This window comes from Fukomys damarensis, unplaced genomic scaffold (genome assembly GCF_012274545.1).
Source record: "Fukomys damarensis isolate Sample0158 unplaced genomic scaffold, DMR_v1.0_HiC HiC_scaffold_7, whole genome shotgun sequence".
Classification (NCBI taxonomy): Eukaryota; Metazoa; Chordata; class Mammalia; order Rodentia; family Bathyergidae; genus Fukomys; species Fukomys damarensis.
In genome coordinates this window covers 19,668,747-19,678,872 of record NW_022900919.1, presented here as the reverse complement: position 1 = coordinate 19,678,872, position 10,126 = coordinate 19,668,747, and the positions used below count along the sequence as shown (strand labels likewise).

Here is a 10,126-nt window from a genome sequence, read left to right as displayed (position 1 = left end):
CCCAAAAAAAAAAAAAAAAAAAAAAGACCACCACTTCTGTACTAACCAGCAAAGTAGGGAGCAAAAGCTTGTCTCTGCTCCTGGCTATAAAAACATCGGTCCCAGTACTGAGCCAGCTCCACTCGAATTGCCTCAATTACTTTCTTCATATTTTGCATTTTCAATTCTTCCAGTCGATCTGCTTCTAACTGTAGCTAAAAGAAAAAAAAACATTCAGAGTGGTTATGACACCTTTTTCTTTGGAGACAAGGTCTTATTCTTTAGTTCAGGTAGCCCAGGCTGGCTTTGAACTTGAAATCTTCCTGCCTCAGCCTCCTTGGTGCTGGGATTACAGGTGTCTGCCACTATGCCCAGCTTTTAAATTTTTTTCCATTAAGTTTATTGGTAACCTTTATATATATAATATGATGGTAGTCAGCATTGGAAATTACTAATTTTAGCGTCTGAATATTACCTTTCCCCAACTGTAGTGAAGAATGTTGGTGATCTCTTAAGAGGTACTTTGTCTAGTTTGTCAGTTATTCACTCCTATAAGAAAATACTTTTTTTTTTGAACTGGGGCTTGAACTCCGGACCTTGTGCTTACAAGGCATACAGTGGAACCACTGAGCTAAATCCTTGGCCCCACTTTTTATATTTTTGTTGTTGTGTTGTAACTTTTGGCTTATACTTGGTTATTTTGTTGGCTGCTTTCAAAAATTCCATGTCACCTTTACATATCTTGGTTCTTATTTTCCCCATCCCCCTGCCCTCCCCTCCCTTCAACCCTTCTACCCCTTTTATTTTGGGGCAGAATATCTCAAAGTCACTAAGTTGCCCAGGCTGCGCTCAAACTTATGATCCTCCTGCCTCAGCCTCCGGAGCAGCTAGGGGTTACAGGCTTTAGGCACCATGCCTAACTTTGGTGTTTTCTTTTTTGGGTGGTAATGGAGACTGACTCAGGGCCTTTCCACTGAGCTAAATCCCCAATCTTCCGCCATTTTCAGATGGTTTGACTAAGTGGCTAAATTGCCCAGGCTGGGCTTAAACTTACAATTCTCCTACCTCAGCCCCAAGAGTGCTGGGATTACAGGTTGCACCACATACCTGGCTTTAATGCTTGCCTTTAAGAACAGGCAGACCATGGAAGAAGCTGATAAAGACATCAGACAGGATCCAGAAATACTCATACAAGATTGCTGATCCAGCCCCGACTTGGTTTCTTACCGCCTTCCTGACTTTGGCATTTGACCCAGTCATACTCATGGCTACAGCTTCTCTCTCTTCTTCAGGTATTTGCAGCCTATCCCAGAGCTCTCGGATCTGAGCACGAAGCCCCTCACACACAGCTTCATTTTGTGATTTTCGCATTTCCAGCTATAGAAGGAAAGGCAGCATTAGAACAAAACAGTAGCATAGAAAAGGCCAGCACTCTGGCCTCCCAGCAAGAAATGTTTGGATCTACATGGAGAAGCACCCTCAGGAAAGATTTCCAAGAGGCGTTTTTTTTTGCCTTCTAAACATAAACTGTAAGGCTGTCATTATGGATTTCAGACCTCAGGAACTAGATTTGAATTTTGAAATGAAATATTTTTTCAATTAAACACTAAGCTAACTTAAATGGCTAATGTTACTTCATCTAAAATGCCAATTTCTTTTTCTTAAAATATTAAATTTTAGGGGCTGGGGATTAATAAAAATAAATAAATAAATAAATTTTAATTTTTCTATTTACACATAAATTTATTTTTGAAAAAAAAAAGGAAGCAGAATTGGGACTTCAGCTCAGTGGCAGAGCACTTCCCTTGCATCAATGAACACTAGGTCTAAGACGCTGGTTTCGCTTCCCCAGCACCAGAAAAAAAAAAAAAAAAAGAAAGAAAATGTTGTATGCCATAAATAAATAAATAAATAAATTTTAATTTTTCTATTTACACATAAATTTATTTTTGAAAAAAAAAAGGAAGCAGAATTGGGACTTCAGCTCAGTGGCAGAGCACTTCCCTTGCATCAATGAACACTAGGTCTAAGACGCTGGTTTCGCTTCCCCAGCACCAGAAAAAAAAAAAAAAAAAGAAAGAAAATGTTGTATGCCATATATTATCTCATCTTTCCTCATTCTCTGTGTGTTTTGGTTTTTCGAGTCAAGGTCTGGCTACGTAACCAAGCTTGCTGGCCTCAAACTGCAGTGATCTCCTGCCTCAGCCTCCCGAATGCTGGGATTACAAGTGTGCGCCACAACACCCAGCTCACTTTCATTCTCTTAATTTACACTGACTCCTTATTTAAGACTGAAGAGAAACTTGTCAGTTTTTCAAAATACTGCTTTGTTGCAATCCCAGGCTATAATTTGAAAAGGTATTACCTGCCGTAGCAGCTTTTGTAGTGTTGTAATATTCTCCAAAGACAAACAAAAGGCATCTTCATCTTCACACACCACATCTCTTTCAAAGCTTGTGTCTGGAGTGTGATCTAACTCTTCCATACATAGGATGATCTGTCTTTTTATGGTGACAAACTCCTCACGCCTAGATGCCTATTCAAAAACAAACCAACAAAAAACTCTATTATAAGATACCTAGAGGAGGGCCAGGGATTTAGCTCAGCTGAGCAGCATAGCGCCTGCTTGGCAAGTGATCCCAGATACCATAAAGATATGTAGGGGAAGGACAAATAAACTCCTAGGAAGTACAAATGCAGACAGATACCTTTTTTTCCTTCAGAGTTGCCAAGTGTTGCCTGAACTGGTTTAACTCGTCTAAGCTGGGAACACAGGTGCTGTCAATGTCGTAATGGGGCATGCAAAGAACTTCACAGAGTTCTCGATCTTGTTCTTGAAGAAGCTTCAGTTCCTGTTTTCTCTCCTTTTTCTGTTTTCGCATTAATTCCACCTGAGTGCGCAAATCTTTTTCTAGTTGCAGGATAGTTGTTTCCCCTTCTTCCTACATAAGACAACATACCAGGTACAACGTTCCCAGTGATGAAAAGGACAATGGATGGGAACTAGGACAACAGACTTTCAGTTATCCTTACCACAAAGTCAAATCATGGTCAACAGAGTATGGTCCCCAATTAGAAAAGATGCATACTAAATACCAGGGTGCTTTTTGTAACCTTTTATTTTTTTGGTACCAGGGACTGAACTCAGGACACTGCACTTGCCAGCCATAAGCTGTACGGCTGAGCTACAGTCCTGGCCCTGTTTTTTTTAATTTCGGTAAAATAACATGACAAACTTATCAACCAAACTATTTTTAAGTATATAGTTCAGTGGTATTTAAGTATAGATGGTCCCCAACTTAACAGTGACTCAATATTGATTTTTGGCTTTACAGCGGTATACAAGTAATAAGTATTCAGTGGAATCTGTATTTCGAGTACCCATACCAATGCTATTTCCAACACAAGTAAGGAAAGCAAAGACTAAGGTAGGATATTGAGAAATTAAGGTGTATTACATATATTTTTGTGTACTTACAACGGGTTTATCATGATCTCACCCTACTGAAAGTTGAGGAACATCTGTAACTCAAGTTCAAGAATCACCATCCTTCCCCAGGACTCATTTCAACTTATTTGCCTACCCTAGGTACCAGGACACTATTAACTTGTGCTGGACAGCAATCCTTCAGCTACCTACAGCTAATCCCAGCCTGCGCTGAACTGGTCTGCGGTCTCCCAACACTCAGCTTGTGAGACATGTCTTGCAAAGTAACTATCTTAGCTTCTTCAGTGGCATGCAGCTTCTGGGTATGAAATTGGGCTTTTTTTAAAACCTTCCCGTGTATCACTAGTTACTTTTGTTTCCTAAGTACTCACTCTTTATTTTCTTTCAGAGAAATAGCAGTGCCATCTGTGCCTATCTTTACCTAAGAGTTTATTTAAAAAAAATAATAATAATAATGCAAGCAGCAGCTTGGTTTTCATCACCCATCTGCTGCTTCACCCCTCAACAGGGCAGCTTTCTATGTACATGAAAATTACTTTGTCAGAATTAAGCAGGCAGCAATTCCCCAATTCTCATATCTAACACCCCCTACTAAGAAGCCTTCTATGTGCACTCTCAAGCCTATTCTGCCTCCTGTCTCACACCCGAGCCAGACCACCCAGGTCTGCAAGGCGCACCTGAAATGGCTCGACATGTAACTCACTGCACAGGGTATTCAGCTCTTTTTGACAGATGGATATGCTTTTGATAAGTCTTTCTTTCAGGCTCTCCTCTTCGGCAATCATCATATCCAGGAGATCCTACAGGACAGAAAACAGTCTATAATTTTGGGCCACAAAGGGAAAAACCACCATTCTACTTCCTGTCTCTGAATCTGACTACTCTAGGTACCAGGGCACTATTGCATGAAGTGTAAATGGTTGGAAAGCTTGCTATACATTAGCTACAGAGTGGTATGTGTAGCTTGAATCAAAATATCATCATAATAATCCTAAGAACATCACCTTAACAATAAAAATCAATTTAGTAATCCATGATCTACTTTTTTTTTTGGTACCAGGGATCGAACTCAGGACCTCGCACTTGCGAGGCAGGAGGTGGAACCACTGAGCTAAATCCCCAGCCTCTCCATGATCTACTTCTAACTGATGAATGATAGGGGTAGCTATATACACCTAAATAAATTTATACAACTTCATTTAATATTTACAAAACCCTCATAATTCAAAATTTCAAGAGTGGACTTAAAATCAAGAACAACATATGATGTCCTAGTGTCCCAATGATGCCCCAATGTCACTTCCAACATCTATCTTAAAAGAGACACCAACACCCCCTACCTAGCCCCACTGCAGATAACAGAACTGCTCAACTCAGAACTGCTCAACTTACCTTGATATGTTTCTTTACAACCTCGGTTCTTTGTAAGCGCTGGTCCTCTGGAATCCCAATTAATTCCCATATTTCCCGAAGGTGATTCAGAGCTTTCTGAAGACATACTATGGACTCCTCTGCCAGCACCTCACTAGAAAGCAAAAAGTTTTTTTGCCTGTTACATCAATCACTGCCTCAAGACTAAAAGCAAAACAGTATTTTTAGGAACTAAATAGACTAGCTTTTTAATGGTTTTATGGGGAAACAAACTGAAAAGGAAGCTTGCTGGGCATGGTGGTACACACCTGCAATCCTTGGGAGGCTGAGGCAGGAGGATTGCTGTGAGTTCAAGACCAGCCTGGGCTACACAGTGAGACCCCCCCACTCAAACTGCACCCCTCGCAAAAAAAAATAAAAAAAAAAAAAAAAAAAAAAAAGTAAACTTAATTCACTTTTGGGATTTGTTTTTTTTTCCTCTCTTTTTTCTGGTACTGGAGATCAAACTCAGGACCTCACGCTTGCAAGACAGGAGGCGGAACCCCTGAAGCTAAATCCCTGGCCCTTTAATTCACTTTTAATCACTCCCCTTCTTTTCCCCCAAATACCAGACTATCAAAGCAAATTCAGTGTCACATTTCATCATGGAGATACCTTCTGGGTAATACTCAGCATCTGGATTTTAATAATTATATAGATGGCAATATAATACAGACAAAACATCAATAAAATAACTCCCAAGAGTTTGCTGGTGACACTGGGTGTGGTGGCACATGCTTCTAATCCCAGGGCTGGGGCAACTGAGGCAAGAGGATCATGGTGAATTCAAGGCCAGCCTGAGCTACACAGTGAGACCCTGTCTCAAAAACTGAAATCAAAAAGTAATGAATTGCCAATGTTTCACAGGAGCTTCACACTAACTTTTTTTTTTTTCCTAACACAGGGTCTCACTGTGTAGTTCAGGCTGGCCTTGAACTCTCTGTATCTCAGGCCTGCCTCAAACTCACCACGATCCTTCTGCCTCAGCCTCTGGAGTGCTGGGATTACAGGTCTGCACCTTCATGTCCAGCCTATTTTGTTCTCCCCACCACCACCAGGGATTGAATTCAGGACCTTGTACTTGCCAGGCACCAGTAAGCCACATCCCCAGCCCTTTGATCTTTTTCTTAAAGTAAAGCTAGTAATACAAAGAATAGCTAAAATTAAAAGAATGTCATCAATTGTTGGTGGAGACCAAAAAAAAAGCCAGAACTGTTACACACTGCTGGTATGATGTATTGGTACAACTATGTCATACCTGTAATCCCAGCACTGTGAGAGGCTGAGGCATGAGAATTTCAAGTTTGAACCCAGCCTGGGTGACTTAGCAAGACCATTTGTCAAAATTTCAAAATTAAAATGGCTGGGGATATAGGTCAAGGCCCTAGGTTCAATCCCCCATACTGCAAAATAAATAAATTTTAAAGAGATAATTAATGCATGTATTTAATCTCAGTGAACTAAAGGCCAGCTAAAGAGATCCTGACAAAACCCCCTTTGTATTTCACTTTGATAACAAAAGGATATATACAGTAAAATCCTGATGTTAACATTTCACTAAAAATAACTTTTAGTCAGATGTGGTGGTACAAGCCTGTAACCCGGAGGCCAAGGCAGGAAGATTTCAAATTCTAGTGCTGCCTGGACAATTTAGCAACTTTAGAAAGACTCCGTCTCAAAAGTAAGAAATAAAAGTTGCTGGGTATATGGCCAAGTGAGAAGGCCCTGGAGTCAATCTCCAGTCCTACAAAAACAAACCACCATTTAAACTGGGCAGAATGGCACATACCTGTCGTCTACTGGGGAGGCTGATGCAGGGGAAACTGTAAGTTTGAGGCCAGCCTGGTCAACTTAGTGAGACCACATCTCAAAATAAAAAATAAAAAGGGGTAGGAGAATAGCTCAATGGTAGCCTGCCTGTGGGTTCAATAACCAGTAATGAAAAAAAAAATTCAGAAAAAAATTATACACCTGCAATCCCAGCTACTCGGAAAGTTGAAGCAGGAGCACCAGGAGTTCAAGACCAGGCTTCAAAATAAAACAAAAAGGGCTGAAGATACAACTGATTGTTAGAGTTCTTTCCTAACATGTGTGAGGCCCTGGGTTCAATGCCCAGTACTATAAAAGAGAGAAAAAAAAAATACCCCATACAACGAGCAAAGAATTTGAGCAGTGAGGCCCTGGGTTCAATGCCCAGTACTATAAAAGAGAGAAAAAAAAAATACCCCATACAACGAGCAAAGAATTTGAGCAGACATTTTTCCAAAAATATATAAATGGCCAATGAACATGAAAAGACGCTTGGCAACATTAGTCATCAGGAAAATGCAAATCAAAACCACAAAGAGCCGGGAGTGGCAGCTCACGCCTGTAATCCCAGCACTTGGGAGGCCAGGAGGATCGCTATGAGTTCAAGACCAGCTTGGGCTACATAGTGAATTCCAGGTCAGTTTCAACTACATAGTGAGACCCTGTCTCAAAAACAAAAACAAACAAACAAACAAAAAACAAACACAAAGAGATGCTACTTCACAGCCACCACAATGGCTGTAATAAAAAAGACAGATGAAAAATGCTGAGAGATTGAACCCCTAATGGAAGCCTGCAAGATGACACAGCCCATTTGAGAAACAATCTAACAGTTCCTCCTCCAGTTAAACATAGGTTATTACGCCTACCAAGAGTTCTACCAGTAGGTACCCAAGAGAAAGGAAAATATGACATTAAAATCTGTATAGGAATGCTGCACAAATGGGTACATAAATGGGCAAATAAAAATGTATACCAATACAACAGAAAGTTTGGCAAAAAACTGTTCAAAGAAGCAAGTCACAAAGGACCACACAGCTATGATTCTATTTATAGAATTTATAATTATTCAGAATGAGCATAAGTTAATAGTTGTGAGAGTGTGTGGACTAAGGGCAAAAAGAGGATTGAATGATAGTGGGATTTTGGAGGCATGATGAAAATATTCTAAAAGTGATTGCAGTGACAATTACGTAACTCTTGAATATTCTAAAATCATTATACACTTCAAGTAGGTGATTTATAAGGTTTGTGGAACATATCTGGGAGCTATTATTAAAGGCATTTGGCAGGTAATATGAATTTTTGTGACAATTGAAAAACAAAATCAATTTTATTTCTTTTTCTTTTTTGGTACCAGGGCCCGAACTCGGGACCCTGTCTTTCTCTTTTTATTTAAAATTAAAATGCCTCTAAAACTACAACTGCCACTTTCTATAACGTCTGTTATTCTCCCCTTTCTCTGCTTGATTTTTCTCCATAGCACTTACTGTCATTTAATGTGACATTGACTTGCTTATTGCTTCTATTAGAATATAAACTCTACAAGGGCAAGAATGTTTTGTTTGTTGCAATGTCAACACTTAGAATTATACTTTGTATATAACATTCAAGAAGTTTCTGAGCTCAGCATGTGGTGCACACCTATAATCCCAGCACTTAGGAGACTGAGGCAGGAGGATTGCCCTGAGTTCAAGGCCAGCCTGAATTACTACATAGGAAGACCCTGTCTCAAAAAACAAAAACAAAATGTATTTTTGAAAAAATAATGTGACAATTTTTAAAAGTTGTACAGCTGGGTGTGGTGGTATACTCCTGTAATCCCAGCACTTGGAAGGCTGAGGCAGAAAGATCAATGCATGTTAAGAGATCAGCCTGAACTACATAGCAAGACTTAAAAAAATGTTGGAGGAGGGGTGGGGAAAGGAGGAAAACAGTCGTATGATCTGATAATTTAGAGTAGTCATTGTTAATAATAATTATTGTGGTCCAGTCATAAACTACCTTGCTAAATGGTTTCAAATAATTCCCTTTAAGGAGCAAATCTGAGGTTTTTTTTTTTTCTTAGAATACATCACTGAATAACTGAGAATGCAAACAAGAATTCTATTCAAGGACACAAACGTTGTAAAAACAGCCTTTTCTCTGGACAAAAAAGGATCTCAAACAATCTTGGAATGATTTCCTACCTTCAGGAAGCCTGAACTGATCCCTGCTCCATTTTCACCTTTGACAGCTTCCACAGAAGGAGCTTTCTCAAGTGTCTCTCTGCACCTGTCTCAGGAATCCATAACCCCAGTTTCACCTCAGTGGCCAGTCTGATAACGGTTATGTTTCTGTGGCCTATTTCTCATGTCCTTTCTAAATACAAATACCTGAAATTGAGGTATTCAAAGTATTCAAGTTTTGAGCTAGTAATCCCATTGCTACTTTAAAGCATAATCATATGTTAGCCTGGAACCAAAGTTCCAGAATAACTTCTCCCTTCATTCACTTGCTTGAAAGTAGATGACTGAACAACTCACAATGGACTCGAGTAAGTTTCCTTTAAATATCACTTATAATTTTACTCGACCTTAAAATGCATCATTAGTTTAAACCCAAGGTATTTTAACCAGAATGTCCGTCAGATAGGATTTGCAGTCCATAACCTTACACAGTACTGCAGTGGCACTAATGATTTGTACCCCTTCCACTGAGGCTAGCATTTCGAAAAAGCTGATCAGAATTAGTAATCACGGGCCAAGCATAGTGGTGTTTGGCTGTAAATCCCGGCACTTTGGGGGACTGCGAGTTTGGGGCCAGCCTGAAATCCATAACAAGCCCTTGCCTGAAGAAGGAAAAAAGTAATCATGAAATCAAGAATCTTACTAAGCTAAGCCTTGGGGAAATCAGTTTGACCAGTAACTACAAAGTATTCGATATGGTTCAATACGGAGTCGTCACAACAGCCTACCCGCTAGTTTCAGAAACACTTGTACAACTTTTAACATACAAGTCCTAGCGCTGCATTATTTTTATTTTAGAAGTGAGAAAACGGGCATTCAACCTCTTGCCGAGTCACACCCTGGGACCGATTCCAGGAGGACACTCCCTGCTCACGGCGCCTAGGAAGCAAGATTTCTTAAAGTGTAAGGAAACTCAGCCCTCTTCCCAGTTATTTGCAACACGTTAGCACCTCGGGCCAGAAGCAAAGGGAAACGACGACTGACTTGCAACTTCACCGCTTTGTTCAGGAAAGCGAGAAGCCGCGACCAGGTAAGACCGGACTCAGGCGCCTCGGTGCCAAGAAGCTTCACCTGAGCCCCGGGACGAGCGAAGGCGTCCCCGTTCCAGCCCCGTCCGCCCGAAGGAACTCGCGGTGCCCCGGGCCTCCCGGGGCGGGGGCTGCCGTGAGCCCCTAGGCCCCTACGACGGAGGCCTCTCGGACCCCACACCTGAAACGGGCGCCGCTCCCTCCCGCAGCCCTTCAACTCCCCC

General features: G+C 40.8%; 1 protein-coding gene and 1 long non-coding RNA gene across 6 annotated transcripts in view; one reads left to right on the top strand and one right to left on the bottom strand.

The window, feature by feature from the left end:
* LOC104860083 overlaps positions 1-4,426 on the top strand; it is a 15,536-nt gene extending 11,110 nt beyond the window's left edge. The window contains exons 3-4 of the long non-coding RNA XR_779573.2: positions 3,569-3,690; positions 4,192-4,426. This is a non-coding gene — a long non-coding RNA (uncharacterized LOC104860083). The remainder of the gene's footprint in view (positions 1-3,568; positions 3,691-4,191) is intronic.
* Positions 1-10,126, bottom strand: part of Prc1 (protein regulator of cytokinesis 1) — a 21,262-nt gene that overhangs the window by 10,685 nt on the left and 451 nt on the right. For all 5 annotated transcript variants that reach the window (XM_033761091.1, XM_010621091.3, XM_010621088.3 and 2 more), the window contains exons 2-7: positions 4,820-4,952; positions 4,105-4,227; positions 2,688-2,921; positions 2,345-2,515; positions 1,207-1,356; positions 47-194 (exon numbers count right to left, since the gene is read on the bottom strand). In XM_033761091.1, coding sequence (XP_033616982.1) covers positions 47-194; positions 1,207-1,356; positions 2,345-2,515; positions 2,688-2,921; positions 4,105-4,227; positions 4,820-4,952 — 959 coding nt within the window. The remainder of the gene's footprint in view (positions 1-46; positions 195-1,206; positions 1,357-2,344; positions 2,516-2,687; positions 2,922-4,104; positions 4,228-4,819; positions 4,953-10,126) is intronic.